This window comes from Rhinoraja longicauda, chromosome 6 (genome assembly GCF_053455715.1).
Source record: "Rhinoraja longicauda isolate Sanriku21f chromosome 6, sRhiLon1.1, whole genome shotgun sequence".
Classification (NCBI taxonomy): domain Eukaryota; kingdom Metazoa; phylum Chordata; class Chondrichthyes; order Rajiformes; family Arhynchobatidae; genus Rhinoraja; species Rhinoraja longicauda.
The window spans coordinates 71,286,345-71,303,714 of record NC_135958.1 but is presented as its reverse complement, the minus strand read 5'-3'; the positions used below and the strand labels follow the sequence as shown (position 1 = coordinate 71,303,714).

The following is a 17,370-nucleotide window of genomic DNA, read 5'->3' as shown; positions in this document are numbered from 1 at the left end:
AACTAGAATCATTCTGAAGAAGGGTCCCGACCTAAAACATCACCTGTCCACGTTCTCCAGAGATGCTTCGTGACCCGCTGAATTAATCAACCACCTTAAATCTCTTCTTGTGAAACAGCATCCACAGTTCCTTGTATCTACATTTCCCATTCTATTGGATGTGTTGTACAGCAAAGCTTGGATGAGTCACAACTTCCTTCACCCAACTAACCAATGCAATAACCCAACCACCCAAACCACCCCCTCCCCAGCTACTTTCCCCTGCAACCGCAAAAGATGCAACACCTATCCCCCATACCTCCAGCTTAGACTCCGTCCAAGGACCCCATCTTGGACGGGGTCCTCCAACCCGTCCAACCTCCTCCAACCTCATCTACTTTATCCGCTGTTCCAGGTGTTGACTCCTGAAAATCAGCGAGACCAAGTGCAGGCCTGCCGATCGTTTTGCTGAACATCTCTGTTCAGTCCGTCTAAACCTACCTGATCTCCCGGTTGCTCAACACTTTAACTCCCCCTCCCATTCCCACACTGAATTTCTGTCCTGGGCCTCCTCCATTGTCAGAATGTGGCCCAGCGCAAATTGGAGGACCAGCACCTCATATTTCGCTTGGGCAGCTTACACCCCAGCAGTATGAACATTGACTTCTCTAACCTCAAGTAACCCGTGCTTCCCACCTCTCTCCATCCCCTCGCCTTTTCCAGTTCTCCGACCACTTACTGTCTGAGTATATTTTATCTGCCAACCTTCTCCCCACTAATCTATTCTACAATTTCCTTGTTCTACATTCCCTTTGTCATGTTTTCACACCTTACACTTCCTGATCTATACACTTCCTTATCTATGTACCTCCCACTCCCCTGACCTCAGTCTGAAGAAGGGTCTCGACCCAAAACGTCACCCATTCCTTCTCTCCAGAGATGCTGCCTGTCTCGCTGAGTTACCCAGCATTGTGTCTCTAACCAATTCATTTGATTGCTGCTAGACACAAAATGCTGGAGTAACTCAGCGGGTCAGGCAGCATCTCTGGAGAGAAGGAATGGGTGACGTTTCGGGTCGAGTCCCTTCTTCAGACTGCTACAATGCTTCAGACTTCTTTGATTGCTGCAATGCCCATCATTAACCTTCACTGTCGAGACTGTAACTCCCGACTACACAAAAGCATTTGTTTCCATCAACAGAAAACTAATATTAAAATGTACCTCTGTGTTTCATGGATTACAATGTCTTTGATATAACTGATGTTTTCCCCAAATGCCTGTGGAATAAAATAATCCTTAATATCATTGATTTCAACATTCATTAAATAAAAAACAATGAATTTACCTCATTCTTCATATACTTTATCACATTTTAACATTCAAGCCACTCTAAAAGTATGTTATCTGTTTAGATCGCATCAATTACAATAACCCATTCAAGTACATGTTTTTTCGGCCATCTTGAAGTTCAGCAAAAACTACTCAGAAAGAACTTGGTCAATGATTGTATTTTCACACAAGGATTCACGACATTAGCAATTTAAATTCTTAAAAGTTCACAATGAGCTATTATAAAATAATGAGGTGAAAATAAATGTAATAGATCCAAGAGAATGTTGCAGTCACGTAATTGGGGAAAGAATCATTGGGCAGCCTTCCAAAGCAAATTAATAAGACATTGGCGATATAATTGTCATTATCCTATCCATCTTATGGATGATAAAATAGCAAAATCAATGATAAAAGCAGTTAAGACCCACCTCAATGTCTTCACGATCTACTGATCTACAATTAGCATTTTCCGGTTTCAGTTCACATTCTTTTAAACGATTCATGAGTTGTTCTGCAACATATTTCAGTGTTATTCCCATTTCCTTTGCATATTCTGGAATATCCGCAGTTGTAATTAATGAAAACCAACTCAGGACCAATGTGGAGTCTGTCTCTGTCAGAGGTTTGTTTTGAAACACGAGTTCCAACACTTTTCTAAAATAACAGACAAAAAAAAAGAAATTGTAGAGAATTGTAGCTCAGTCCATTAGGCAGGCCAGACTTCCCACCACTGACTCCATTTACTCCTCACGCTGCCTTAGAAAAGCAGCCAACATAATCAAAGACTTCTCCCATCTCAATCATTATTTCTTCTCCCTGCTCCCATTGGGCAGAAGGTACAGAAGTTTGAAAGTGCACACCACCAGACTCAGGAACAGCTTCTTCCCCACTATTATCATGCTTCTGGGCGGTCGTTCCATAAGCTGGGGTACTGTTCGATTCACCTCATTGCAGACATTGGACTTTTGTCTATTAAACTGATGCACTAAAATGCTATATCCTGCACTCTGTATCTTCCCCTTTGCTCTATCGATGGTAATTATGTTTGTGCTGCTATCTATGTATGGTATAGAGTTATAAAGTCATGGAGTGATACAGTGTGGAAACAGGCCCTTTGGCCCAACTTGCTCACAAGGGCCAACATGTCCCAGCTATACTAGTCCCACCTGCCTGTTCTTGGCACATATCCTTCCAAACCTGTCCTATCCATGTACCTATCTAACTGTTTCTTAATCGTTGGGATAGTCCCAGCCTCAACTACCTCCTCTGGCAGCTTGTTCCATACACCCACCAACCTTTGTGTGAAAAAGTTACCCTTCTGATTCCTATTAAAAAAAAATCCCCTTCACCTTGAACCTATGTCCGCTGGCCCTCGATTTCCCTTCTCTGGCCAAGAGATTCTGTGCATCTACCCGATCTATTCCTCTCATGATTTTATACACCTCAATAAGATCACCCCTCATCCTCCTGCGCTCCAAGGAATAGCGACCCAGCCTACTCAACCTCTCCCTCTAGCTCGCACCCTCTAGTTCTGGCAACATCCTCATACATCTTCTCTGAACCCTTTCTAGCTTGACAATATCTTTCCTATAACATGGTGCCCAGAACTGAACACAATACTCTAAATGCAGTCTCACCAACGTCTTATACAATTGCAACATGACCTCCCAACTTCTATACTCAATATTCTGATTGATGACGGCCAATGTGCCAAAAGCCTTTTTGACCACCTTATCTACCTGTGACTCGACCTTCAAGGAACCATGCACTTGTACTCCTAGATCCTTCTGCTCTAGAACACTCCCAAGAGGCCTACCATTCACATGTGTAGGTCCTGCCCTTGTTAGACGTCCCAAAACGCGCAACACCTCACATTTCTCTACATATCTGATCTGTTTGGATAGCATGGAACTCAAGGATTTTCACTGCACTGTACATGTAACAATAATAAACCTAAAAGTTTTTTTTTTAAATCACACAAAAATTGTTACATGGTTGGTGTGAAATCACTACTCTAACAAATTCAGGTACATTTTCTTCATCTGCCTCAATTATTGGACTGGAATAGCCTGGCCTCCCACTCCAGAACAACTTCTTCCCATAACTGTTGGTCAGTTGCTGCAGGAGGTTCGATACCCCTGATCCACAACATCTTGGACTTCAATGCTGTGGTATCATCGAGGAAACTCTGCTCCCATCAAGTTCAGTTTAGTGTAGTTAAGTTTAATTTACTGTCACATGTACCGAGGTACAGTGAAAAGCTTTTTGTTGCATGCTGTCCAGTCAGCAGAAAGACTGTACACGATTACAATCGAGCCATTTACAATAAAATATGTTTTATTGTCATTGTACAAGTACAACGAGATTGTATAGACACATGATAAGGGAATAATGTAGTGCAAGGTGAAGCCAGCAAAGTCCGATCAAGGGTCACCAGAGAGGTAGATGTCACCAGAGAGGTAGATAGTAGTTCAGCTCTGCTCTCTGGTTGTGGTAGGGTGATTCAGTTGCCTGATAACAGCTCGGAAGAAACTGTCCCTGTATCTGGAGGTGTGCGTTTTCACACTTCACGTCGGAAAGTTTGGAATGGCCAGCAAAGGCTCATCTCCCGGCCCCACCCCCCATCCCCCAACACAATTCCATGCAAGGAACTTTCCTTTGGAAATTGTTTCCCAAAATAAGTTTTTTTAAAGTCTCTGAGGCACTTAGAGCTATTAGCAGAGTAGACATATGTTTAATAATTAATACAAATCTATTAAATCCTCATTGAAATGTAACCCAGCATAGGATCCGAAAAGCAACTTCACATTGTAATTAGTTTAGAGAAACAGCGCGGAAAAAGGCCTTTCGGCCCACCGAGTCTGTGCTGACCAGCGATCACCCCATACACTAGCATTATCCTGCACACTGGGGATAATTTACAATCTGTGCCGCCCAATGTCAAAGAGCTGGCGTCAAAGTTTGGGTTGTGGCTGCAAAAATCCATCAGATTCTTCGCTAAGTCTTTTCACTGTACACATGACAATAATAAACAAAACTAAAGTAAGTCAAAGAAACTGCATAAAGCAAAAGCACGATAAATGTCCTGGAAACCCACCCATCCAACCACATAACAGCAACATTGCACTGTGTTGAGTTGCTCTGCAAATGCACACCCCTCGATCATTTGTGGAGTATTTTGTACGTCCAATTTACAGACATTTAAATAGACTGATTTTAAACTGAAGAATGCAAAATAACAAGACAATAAGATTTAATTCCAACATTTTATCCAAAGCATTTAAAAGCAAAGTCTATTAATGTTACCTTCTTTTAGCAGGATGTTTTTTTAAGCTGTCTCGAAAGGTTTTGCTGCGAACACCATGTGGTGGCGCTGGACTGCTGGAGCTGGCTTCACAGTTCAAGGATTGTACTGGTCGATTTTGCTGCACACACCAGTGAAGAAAAGGTACAACTAGCACCAACTCCACTACCTCTTTCTCAATGCACCTATTAATCAGTCCTAGGCAGGTACTGGAAAAAAATACAAGTAAAATAGTATTTAAACTGTGTCAAACATAACGAAGGAACAATCAGAAATATTCAGGATGAACAAGATTCAATTTTAATCTCTATCGCATTGAGTTTGCTATAAAACCTTACAACAGTTCAGCATTTAGCGTAGCTGTACCGCTACTGCCTTACAGTGCCAGAGACCCGGGTTCAATCCTGGCTAAGGGTGCTGTCTGTGTGGAGTTTGTACGTTCTCCCCGTGACCTGCGCGGGTTTTTCCCACACTCCAAAGACGTACAGGTTTGTGGGTTAATCGGCTTGATATAAATGTAAATTGTCTCTAGTGTGTGTGGAGGATAGTGCTAGTGTGTCTGAATCGCTGGTTGGTGCGGACTCGGTGGGCCAAAGGGCCTGTTTCCACGCTGTATCTCGAAACAACTAAATTCAGTATGAACAAGAAAACTTAGCACGCAGCTCCAGTATCAGGCAATTCTGATATAGTGTCATTGATTTAGTTTAGTTTAGTTTAGAGATACAGCAAGGAAAGAGGCTCTTTAGCTTACCGAGTCTATGCCAACATTAGTTCTATGTTATCCCACTTTCTCATTCATTCCTGACACATGGGGGGCAATTTTACAGAGGCCAATTAACTACAAACATGCACGTCTTTGGGATATGGGAGGAAACCAGAGCACCCGGAGGAAACTCACACGGTCACAGGGAGAATGTGCAAACTCCATGCAGACAGCATTCAAGGTCAGGAATGAACCTGGGTCTCTGGCAGTTTTAGTTATTCCCTTGGCTGGGATCTTTGGAACCAATCTGAGAATTGTGGCCATTCAGGAAAAAGAAAGAAAAATTATAATTGAGTATTCCGAGTCAGCATGGATTTACGAAGGGGAAATCATGCTTGACAAATCTACTGGAATTTTTTGAGGATGTAACTAGGAAAATTGACAGGGGAGAGTCAGTGGATGTGGTGTACCTCGACTTTCAGAAAGGTCCCACATAGGAAATTAGTGGGCAAAATTAGAGCACATGGTATTGGGGGTAGGGTACTGACATGGATAGAAAATTGATTGACAGAAAGCAAAGAGTGGGGATAAATGGGTCCCTTTCGGAATGGCAGGCAGTGACCAGTGGGGTACCGCAAGGTTCAGTGCTGGGACCCCAGCTATTTACGATATACATTAATGACTTAAATGAAGGGATTAAAAGTACCATTAGCAAATTTGCAGATGATACTAAGCTGGGGGGTAGTGTGAATTGTGAGGAAGATGCAATAAGGCTGCAGGGTGACTTGGACAGGTTGTGTGAGTGGGCGGATACATGGCAGATGCAGTTTAATGTAGATAAGTGTGAGGTTATTCACTTTGGAAGTAAGAATAGAAAGGCAGATTATTATTTGAATGGTGTCAAGTTAGGAAGAGGGGATGTTCAACGAGATCTGGGTGTCCTAGTGCATCAGTCACTGAAAGGAAGCATGCAGGTACAGCAGGCAGTGAAGAAAGCCAATGGAATGTTGGCCTTCATAACAAGAGGAGTTGAGTATAGGAGCAAAGAGGTCCTTCTACAGTTGTACCGGGCCCTGGTGAGACCGCACCTGTAGTACTGTGTGCAGTTTTGGTCTCCAAATTTGAGGAAGGATATTCTTGCTATTGAGGGCGTGCAGCGTAGGTTCACTAGGTTAATTCCCGGAATGGCGGGACTGTCGTATGTTGAAAGGCTGGAGCAATTAGGCTTGTATACACTGGAATTTAGAAGGATGAGGGGGGATCTTATTGAAACATATAAGATAATTAGGGAATTGGACACATTAGAGGCAGGAAACATGTTCCCAATGTTGGGGGAGTCCAGAACAAGGGGCCACAGTTTAAGAATAAGGAGTAGGCCATTTAGAACGGAGATGAGGAAGAACTTTTTCAGTCAGAGAGTGGTGAAGGTGTGGAATTCTCTGCCTCAGAAGGCAGTGGAGGCCAGTTCGTTGGATGCTTTCAAGAGAGAGCTGGATAGAGCTCTTAAGGATAGCGGAGTGAGGGGGTACGGGGAGAAGGCAGGAACGGGGTACTGATTGAGAGTGATCAGCCATGATCGCATTGAATGGCGGTGCTGGCTCGAAGGGCTGAATGGCCTACTCCTGCACCTATTGTCTATTGAATGTTTTGAACTCTGAACTTGGGCTTTAGATTTTAAATCTATTACTGGAAATGGGGTTACTCCAGGAAAATGGCACTAAAGTTAAAACAAAATCAGCCATGATCTTACTGAATGACAGAGCAGACATGAGGAACCAAATGACCCACTCCGGCTTTCATTTCCTATATGCTTTTGGAATGCTGCTGCAATTTAGGAAATACAAACGTCAATGTACATACAAGATTCAACTGCTGTTTAATACTGGCCTGAGACTATTAACTATAAATAATTGCTGACTTGTACTGGCCCTAGACAACCATGGTAACTGACAGGAGAAAAACAAAGAGTAAAAATAAAAGGCAGACCATCAAAATAGATAAGACACAAAATGCTGGAGTAACTCAGCGGTTCAGGCAACTTCTCTGGAGAAAAGGAACAGGTGATGCGAATAGAAACAAATCTATCAGTCTGATGAAGGGTCCTGACCCGAAACATCACCTGTTCCTTTTCTTCAGAGATGCTGCATGACCTGCTGAGTTACTCCAGCATTTTGTGTCTACTTTCAGTGTAAACCAGTTCCTTCTTACACATCAAAGTACATAAAGCATGAACCTACTATGAAAGTACTGGGAAGAAGATGGTTGCAATTTCTCTCAGGTCTTGGTCAACATTTTCAGTGATTTCCTCAGGCAGTTGCAACATTCGGCAGATGGTAATTAGGTCATCTGTACTGCAAGTTAAAGAGCAATTGTTCTGTATAACAAAGACCAACAATCCAGCCAGAAATGGATTTTCCACCACTTTTTTGCACTGTTTTCCTTTTTTAGAATCCTTCTTTGCGTGAGAGCTCAACAGTTTCTGCAATTGCTCATTTATCAATTCATTGACCTGAAGTTCGAAAGAAAAACAAATAAGTGTATATTTTTGTGAAATGCAACCAATATACATTTAGAGAAACACAAGGTACTGGATGTGCTGGAATCTTGAATGAAATTCAAAGTGCTGGAGTCACTCAGTGGGTCAGGCAGCATCTCTAGAGGATAGGGATAGGCGATGTTTTAAGTCGGGATCTGGTCTGAAGAAAAGACCTAAGCCGAAGCGTCACCTATCCATCTCCTCCCGAGGTGCTGCCTGACCCATTGAGTTACTCCAGCACTTTTTGTTTTACTCAATATATATTCCGAATATATATTCTCACTCTCAATTGTAAACAATGCACTGGAATCTGCATTGAGGAACTTGGCTTCAAATTAGAATGCCAGTCTCTGACATTATTTCCAGCTTTACTTTGGAAGATGGGCTCTGGGTCACAATATCTTAAAGCAGAAACACAAGAAAGCATTGCAATATGGAAGATCCATTACTGCTGGTCCTACCATTGAGATTTTCTAAAATAGCCCCTTGGTCAAGGCATCAGAGCTCTGCATTAAATAGAGGTGAACCTGTTCAAGTGGTTAGTTAAATGGAAGCTCGCCATCTCCGATAATGAGGCAACGTCAGCAGCATGCCAGAAGCAAGATGAGGCCACTGAGCAAAAGGGCAGGATATTGGCTAACGTAATAGTTTGTGAAGATGGAGTGGAGGGGAAGAGGATGTTGTCATAAAATTAAGCAAAAAAAAAAAAAAAAAAAAGAGGTTCAGAAGTGATTGCAAAAGACCAGAACAGCACAAATGGAGGCAGGCAGATTCATGTACCACTAGCACTGGGCTTGATCAGACAACAAGACGAGAACTGGGTACTCCAGTTTCTGACCATTTTCCAAGTGAGAGAGAGTGGGATTTGCTTCATCTTCACTGGGTCACCATGTTCGTATTTATATTATTTTATTTTTGGCATTAGGAAGGTTTTTGGGTGGCACAGCGGTGAAGTATCTGCCTTACAGTGCTTGCAGCGCCGGAGACCAGGGTTCGATCCTGGCTACGGGTGCTGTCTGTACAGAGTTTGCACATTCTCCCGGTGAACGCGTGGGTTTTAACCGAGACCTTCGGTTTCCTCCCACACTCCAAAGATGTACAGGTTTGTAGGTTAATTGGCTTATTATAAGTGTAAATTGTCCCTGGCGTGTGTAGGATAGTGCTAGTGTGCATGGATCGCTGTATCTCTAAACTAAGAGTTTTGAGTTGGGCTGCTGTTGAAGATTTAACTTATTTTATCCATCTGGACAGGTTCAGATTAATGCAGGAGAAACTGCTTCTTATCAGTTGACCATGCACAAGCTGGATTAATCTTTTTCTTGATCAATTTGTCTGCCACAACTGAAAATATAAAAGTTACTTATAAAAATTAATTTTCTTCAACAAACATGCTACTAAACACAACCAAAAGCACTATTTTATTTTTGATGTACAACATTTACCTGTCCTTCATTAAAATATACCCAAGTCATCTCAAATTCAAGTAACCTGTTGCACTTTTTAAAATGATGAATTTGCAAGTTAAACTGCTTGAACGTTTCCCTATCCAGGGAAGACAGGAGTCCAAAGATTTCTTCCAGCATAGCTCTCTGTCCGGTCTGCATTGACTGCCAAATTTGTTCCTTGGGAGATGATCCAAATGGAAAGAAGTTTCTCATAGCTCTAAATTTCTGCGGGAAGTTCATGATGCCATCATACTGGTGCCATTCTGAAAATAAAATAAAAATTAATTTGAGAAACAAAAATTGACTGAGATTACAATTTCAAAACACACCTCTGCGATAGGATTTTAATCATTTTAACTAAAGATAGACACAAAAAGCTGGAGTAACTCAGTGGGTCAGACAGCATCTCTGGAGAAAAGGAATAGGTGATGTTTCGGGTTGAGACTGACAGTCAGGAGAAAGGGAAACGAGAGATACAGATGGTGATATACTGTAGAGAGATATAGAACAAATGAATGAAAGATGTGCAAAAAAGTAACGACGATAAAGGAAACTGGCCATTGTTTCCCTTTCCCCTGATTCTCGGTCTGAAGAAGGGTCTCGACCCCGAAATGTCACCTATTCCTTTTCTCCAGAGATGCTGTCTGACCCGCTGAGTTACTCTGAGCTTTATGTGTCTATCTTCGATTTAAACCAGCATCTGCAGTTCCTTCCAATTCTTATCATTTTAACTACTATAGATGGAAATGCATTTTACATTTAGTTAGTAATTAATTTTCACAAAATGTTCCTAATAGTTCATGAATATGTTGGTGGTGCTGAATTCAATACAAGAAACATGTTCATCAAAATCAGTCAAAGCCATTCATGACTGACAATATTCACCACTGTTACCAAAAACGATAATTGTGCATTGGTTCACGGAAAGCCAAAGATAAATATAAGTCCGTGACTAATATGAAACACAGAAAAGTACATCACGTCTGCACCAACCATGATACCAAATTAAACTAACCACATCTGCCTGCATGTGGTCTGTATCACTCTATTCCCAGTGTAGCAAGGAACTGCAGATGCGGGTTTACACCGAAGATAGATGTAAAAAGCTGGAGTAACTCAGCGGGTCAGGCAGCATCTCTGGAGAAAAGGAATAGGTGATGTTTTCAGTTGAGACCCTTCTTCAGGCTGCCTGCCTGCTCATATGCCTCTCTAAATGCCAAATGTGGCTTGAATAAAAGCAATATGTTACTGACTCCAAGTTGCAGAATATAGTTCAGCGTAATTTTAGTTTGGAGAAACAGACCCGTCGACCCATCGAGTCCACACTGACCAGCGATCACTGCACATTAACACTATCCTACACACACTAGGGACAACTGTTACATTTATACCAAGCCTACAAACCTGTACATCTTTGGTGTGAGGGAGGAAACGGAAGATCTCAGAGAGAACCCGCGCAGGACACGGGGAGTACGCACAAACTCTGTAGACAAGCATCCGTAGTTAAGATTGAACCCGGGCCTCTGGCGCTGTAAGGCAGTAGCTCTACCGCTACACCACTGTGTGCATGAAGAATATTGCAGAATGTAGACCTTAGATATCGATGGCACTTGACAGTTTCATTCGAGCACCAATCCATTTGTCCTCTCCGCTCAAAGATCCACAAGCAACAATCAGTTCAAAGCCATATCAGTAGTGGAAAATAAGTTAACTAATGGGAGCTGGGTTTATGAGAACTCCCTCTCAACATCCTTCAGCTCATCACATTTTCAGCCAAAGTGATGATCAATGCTACCACTTTTATGATAATGCCATTACAGAAACTTTTCTTCTGCTAATTCACTCCATGTGATCGGAAGAAAGAACCAATGTGTTGGATACACCAAAGGCAAAGGGACAAAGCAATATGTGAACCAAGAGCCAAAGACCTTTCATCCAGAAATAGCCTTGTCTCTAGCATAGTTTAACAGTACAACATCGGCACCTACCCACAATGTCGAAAATCGCTCACATCCAACTTTCATTGTGAACAGAATACACAAATCCAATCTAGATAATTACTCCAATCATTCACAATGTGATGGAAGGCCTTGTTGACAATACTCTCAAGTACGGTTCCATTTTAGACTTTAATATTTTTTTGCACTATGTGTTTGCACAACCATCTTGGACTATTCCACCGTATTGCACCTGCCATTGTATTTGTCATTATATGTTGCTGTTTACTCTGAGACTTTCATGTGAATAGAGTCACAGAGTCATTCAGAGCGGAAACAGGTCCTTTGGCCCAACTCGATCATGCTGACCAAGATTCCCCTTCACATCTGCCCACATTTTCCCCCTATCCCCCTAAACCTACCGTCTTTGTGCCTGTCCAAATGTCTTTAAAATGTTGTTATTGTACCTGCCTCAAGCACTTTCTATGTCAGCTCTTTCCATATACGTGCCACCCTCTCTGTGAAGTTGCCCCTCATGTTCCTAGTAAACCTCCTCTCTCTCTGTAAACCTATGTCCTACCGTTATCAATTCCCCTGCTATTATTTTTTTATCTGCCCTCCTAATATGCTTCTTAAGTAATCTTCTTAATCCCCTGTACTCCTCCAGGGATACACATGATCCCAGCTGCTTGTACCCGACCCATGCCTCCTTCCTTTTACTTAACCAGCGACCCAATTTCTCTTGTCATCCAAGGCCCCTTGCAAGTGAAACATTGCACCCTGGTGTTAATGGCAATAAACTAATTTAACTAAGCGGGCTTAAATTTACCAGCAGAATTTAAAGCCTTCATTTTTGGAATGGGAGATTATTTAAAATCAAATTCGTTCCTCAAAGTTTAATTTAAGAAAAGTCACCTTCCAATTATAGGATATGTACCGCAGAACTGCAGATGCAAGTTTACACCGAAGATAGACTCAAAAAAGGTGGATTAACTCAGCGGGTCAGCCAGTATCTCTGGAGAAAGGGAATAGTCTGAATTCTTCAGACTGCAGAAGGGTCTCAGCCTGAAATGTCACATATTCCTTTTCTAGAGATGCTGCCAGACCCACTGAGTTACTCCAGCTTTTTGTGTCTATTTCCAAAGATAGGATACAACTTTCTTGTCACATTGTCTTTCATGCACAGTAATGAAATCAGCAATACCTTAGTGTTGCTTACCTTCTTCACGTAGATCCAGTGGTATGTGTAATGTCCGAACAGCTATTTCCTCAATACTTCTATGTCCTTTATCTATACTATAATGATATTTAATATCGTTTCCTTTGTAAAAAGGTTCGATAAACAAGCAGCTGTGCAAAAGTTGCCCATTTTTGTCAAGATTCCTAAAGGATGAAGAGGAAATTATATACATTGAAAACAAAATGATAAAACCATTTGATCCAGAAAATGACCCTGGGACAAATGTTAATTTTGATTTTGTTTGAGGATGTTGTGGGTGAGGGGTAAAGAGTGCAGAGGCCGGGGGGGGGGGGGGGGGAGGGTCTGAGATGGGGAGGGTGTTTTTTGTTATAACTAGTGCAATGTCCAAAACATTTTGTGTAAAATGTGTTTACTCGGAGCATTCCTCTCTGACAATGATGGGGGAGAAGGTTGGTGAAGTGCAGGGGTGGGTGAGCAAAAATTGTATTGAGGGTAAATGACTGGGGGTTGGAAAGGATTGGTGTAGATGGGATCAGGCATAGGCTGGCAAGGGGTAAATGGTAGGATGGTGAAATCACAAGGGAGAAGATCAGAGGGATAGGGAGAAGATTGTGGGGGAGGCAGAGGTGATCACTGAGGGAGGAATGACCAAGGATAGGTTGGGGGTGCAGAGGGAAAGCAAGGGTTGGTTGGCGAGGAAAATAGGTATGTGGGAGAAGATAGCAGTGGAAGGGAGAAAATAGGCTGGGGAATAGACATGGCAATGAGAAAGAGCACATGCAGTGGCAAAATAAGCAGGGAATAGGACGGATATCAGATGAGAGGGGATGGGTTGGACATCAGAATAGATCATGATGGCGGTGGGCAATAGGAGAGAAATAGAATGAAGATTGGTGGAGTTTAGTTTAGTTAAGTTTAGAGATACAGCGCGGAAACAAGCCCTTCGGCCCACCGGGTCCGCACCATCCAGCGACCACCGCACATTAACACTATCCTACACACACTAGGGACAATTTACATTTACACCAAGCCAATTAACCTACAAACCTGAACATCTTTGGAGTGTGGGAAGTAACCGAAGATGTCGGAGAAAACCCACGGAGGTCACGGGGAGAATATACGAACTCCGTACAGACAGCACCCGTAGTCGGGATCGAACCCGGGTCTCCAGTGCTGCAATTGCTGTAAGTCAGCAACTCTACCGTTGCGCCACCGTGGCCGCCCAGGGAGAGATTTGACAGGTCATAGAAGACATCAAAAGGAAGAGGAAGGGAGTAGACTGTAGTCATGGGCCTTGGTATATTATTGGGAAGTCAGTTGCTTGTGATCACCGAGACGGTTAACCGCATAGCTTGGAAGAAAAATAAACCCTCTGGGTCAGCTGCACTCTCACTATCCTACCTAGGATCTTCTCTCCATACTCTCTCCAGCTTTCCCCTCCACACTATTAAGAGTAAGTCCCCACCCTTGCCCATAATTGGCATTCCACATTCCCGACTCTCTCCCCATTTCCATGCCGAACGCTTCTTCAACTAACAATGGACAGGTACATGGATAAGAAAGGTTTAGAGAGAAATGGGCCAAACACGGGTTGCTGGGGCATTTTGGCTGGCATGGACAAGTTGGGCTGAAGGGCCTGTTTCCGTACTATCTGGCTCTATGACTTTCATGCTCGGAAATTTTTAGGTGCTTATCATTTGACCAAAGTCTATTGCAATTTACTTACTAACAAATGAAATTTATTTTTGCTGGCAGTGATTTACCACTACTTGGTAAAATAAATGTCCATTAACTAAAGCTTAGACAACAGTTGAGGAGAGATGTATATTATATTGGCGGGTAAAAGGACCCCAGGGAATATTTTATCACATATTATTTTTCTTAAGACCGCACGGTATGCTTTTCTCTTTCTCAGATAAATTAGTCTGTCCAACATAGCCTTCAGTCCAGTAAACTAGAACATCGCCAAATGCACTGTGCACACATTTATGTTTCTCCTTACCGGATGGAAATAACTTCAGGCATTTCAAATGCATCCACAAATTGTATATGCACTTTGTCCTTTTTTGGGTTAAACGAAACTTCCTTTGGAATTATAACATGGCTATGAACAGCAAACGTGTATGGTGCAACTGGCGTTAGCCGGACTGTTGATTGGCTGTAATAAAGAAACAAAAAATAATATGTCCATTAAAAAATGAAGGCAAATACAGTGGTTTGTTTCAGCAGACTATGACCATAGGCATTTGAGAGCCCTTTTCCCACTAAGACTAGTTTATCCCGCCTCAGCACAGCGGTGGAGTTGCTCCCTTACAACGCCAGAGACCCGGGTTTGATCCTGACTGATCCAGGGTGCTGCTTGCACGGAGTTTGCACCTTCTCCCTGTGACCGTGTGGGTTTTCTCCGGGTGCTCCGGTTTCCTCCCACATTCCAAGGACATGCAGGTTTGTCGGTCAATTGGCTTCTAGAAATTCCCCCCTGTATATGAAACTGGGATAACAGAACTAGTGTAGGGGTGATCGTTAGTCGGCGAAGACTCGGTCAGCCGGATGGCCCATTTCCACACTGTATTTCTGAACTACACTAAACTAATAAGAGCAAACCATTGTCAGAGATTGATGATAATGACACCAAACTGCTGCCTACTTACTAATAATGCTGCTGGAGATTATGTAACATTAATAAATGAGCATGGAAACTCTCCCAGTTAGTTACCCTTATTAGCAGAAACACAATTCAACCAGAAATGACTAACATTATGTTGTTTTATTGGCATTTTAATTAATTTACTGAATGACATTCAAAAAAACATTGTTCACAAAGTTCATGATTACAGGAATAATACGAAAATATCACAAAATGCTGGAGTAACTCGGCAGGTCACGCAGCATCTCCCCAATTGTTTATAACATTGCCTTTTCAACCCGTTGAGTTTTATTTGAGAGGCCCAGGCTTAAATGGTGAATCGAATTGCTTATGTTGATCTCAAAAAAAAAAATCAAATTAACAGTAGTTCCACTTTCAGTTATTCGAGCAAAGTTAAAAAAAAAACAAATTTCCAGTGGAATCCCTTCTTACTTCATTTTTAAGTTAGAAAAGTTAAATAAAACAATTTGTGTGGGAGGGAACTGCAGATGCTGGTTCACACCAAAGATAGACACAAAATGCTGGAGTAACTCGGCAGATCAAGCAGCATCTCTAGAGGAAAAGGAAGAAAGGTTTCAACCCGAAACATCACCTATTCCTTTTCTCCAGAAATGCTGCCCGACCCGCTGAGTTACTCCAGCATTGTGTGTCTATCTTCTGAATAAAATAAATTGTTGGTCTGTGGGAAAAGGACCCCAAAAAGCTTGCATTTTTGCAACATATTTCACGTGCCTTTCAGAATCTCTCAAGATGCTTTACAAGGAAAATGAGTATTTTCAAAATGTGACCATTGCTTCAATATACGCAGCTAATCGATAAATATCGAGTTCCCATAAATAACAGTCTAATAATAACCACGTCTGATTTTATAATGTTGATTGGAAGAAAAATATCACCAGGACCCATGATATAATTTCAATGCATTTCCTGAATCCTAAGATGGGATGCTACAAGTTAGCGCAAGATGAGTCCACACAATGTCTTTTTACTGTTCCATCTGAACCATAATTGTTGGCAAAAGTCCAAGGTCCAAAATAAAGTACATTTTCCACAGTTAATCCATGTTGCATTACTTATGTAGGAGCCATTTATGCTTAAATCAGTTATTGTCATTGTGTTATGGCTGTGTTTTAATATTTCTAGTTTATGTCTTTTTGCCTGCTTGTGGGTGTGACAATGCGTAATTGGGAGTGTCTAGATGGGAGGAGGCTAGTGTGTCGACAGAGGTTGTGGGTCAGTTTAGACTCGGAGGATGGTGAGCATACAGTTCTTTGCCACACGCGCTCGTACCATGCGCTCGCACCAGCTATATTTGTAAGAACCATACGGTAATAACTGCAAGAATTTCTAGATATTGTTTGAAGAAGAAACAGTTGATAAAGTACGGAAACTGATGAATTACTCTATGATTTGTGCTACTTTAATAAAACCAATTAATGAAGAAAAGGAGTTTGGAAGATTCGTTTTGTCATATCAGGGTGCGACGTGTGCGTAAGCTATAACTACATTTCATCCCCGAGAAGTAATGGCTATCGAAGTGGGATTTCGAGATGGTATTGAAACTGCCATTACAACTTGTGTCATCCTCAAAAGTTCATCCAAAAAGAGAAAAAAGACATTGTGTGGACTCGCAGAGCAAGTCAATGGAAAGGTAATGAGGCAACAAGGAGTGGAATGGAGCAAGGTTCTAGGATGATCAGCAGGAGACGAGAATGGGACAAGCGGCAGGAAATAGTGCAGGAATCACGACTGCACATACAAGGGCAGATCGACCAAGGAAGATCCAAGAAATGGAGTGGCTAAAGACGGCATGTTGTGACCCACAGTGAAGGTCAAGGATAATATGAGCCGGAATGAATAACTCAGACATGATCAGGAACATAAGAGCTGGAAGTGGAGTGCAGGGCATTGGAAAAGCTCAGGAAGGGTACTACAGAATTGGACAAAAGGATCGATCACAGTACAGCACAGGAATGGGCCCTTCAGCCCACAATGTTTGTGCTGAATAAGATTCCTAGTTCAACTGACCTCATTTGCCAGTCGGAGGAATGAAGGGAATTTCTAAAAGCATCCTGACAACATTGTCTTCCTACTCACTTCATATCCTTGGGGAGGAGAGACCAATTTGACACAGTAATTTACGTAGCTTTTCTCAATTATAAAATCAAAGACTGGGTTTCTCCTTTTGCTAAAGTCATAACTTAAGATTTTTTTGCAAATCATTTTATTTCCTGCAGTAAAATATCTTTTGCTGAAGATTAACACAATGGCAATGTTGCTTATTCT

The 17,370-nt window shown here is 42.1% G+C and overlaps 1 protein-coding gene across 2 annotated transcripts in view; it reads right to left on the bottom strand.

Annotated features, from left to right (window-relative positions):
- Positions 1-17,370, bottom strand: part of LOC144594590 (E3 ubiquitin-protein ligase rnf213-alpha-like) — a 136,480-nt gene that overhangs the window by 96,666 nt on the left and 22,444 nt on the right. For both annotated transcript variants that reach the window (XM_078401324.1, XM_078401325.1), the window contains 7 exons: positions 14,440-14,595; positions 12,456-12,619; positions 9,297-9,562; positions 7,556-7,827; positions 4,618-4,824; positions 1,740-1,965; positions 1,201-1,256 (listed from right to left, as the gene is read on the bottom strand). In XM_078401324.1, coding sequence (XP_078257450.1) covers positions 1,201-1,256; positions 1,740-1,965; positions 4,618-4,824; positions 7,556-7,827; positions 9,297-9,562; positions 12,456-12,619; positions 14,440-14,595 — 1,347 coding nt within the window. The remainder of the gene's footprint in view (positions 1-1,200; positions 1,257-1,739; positions 1,966-4,617; positions 4,825-7,555; positions 7,828-9,296; positions 9,563-12,455; positions 12,620-14,439; positions 14,596-17,370) is intronic.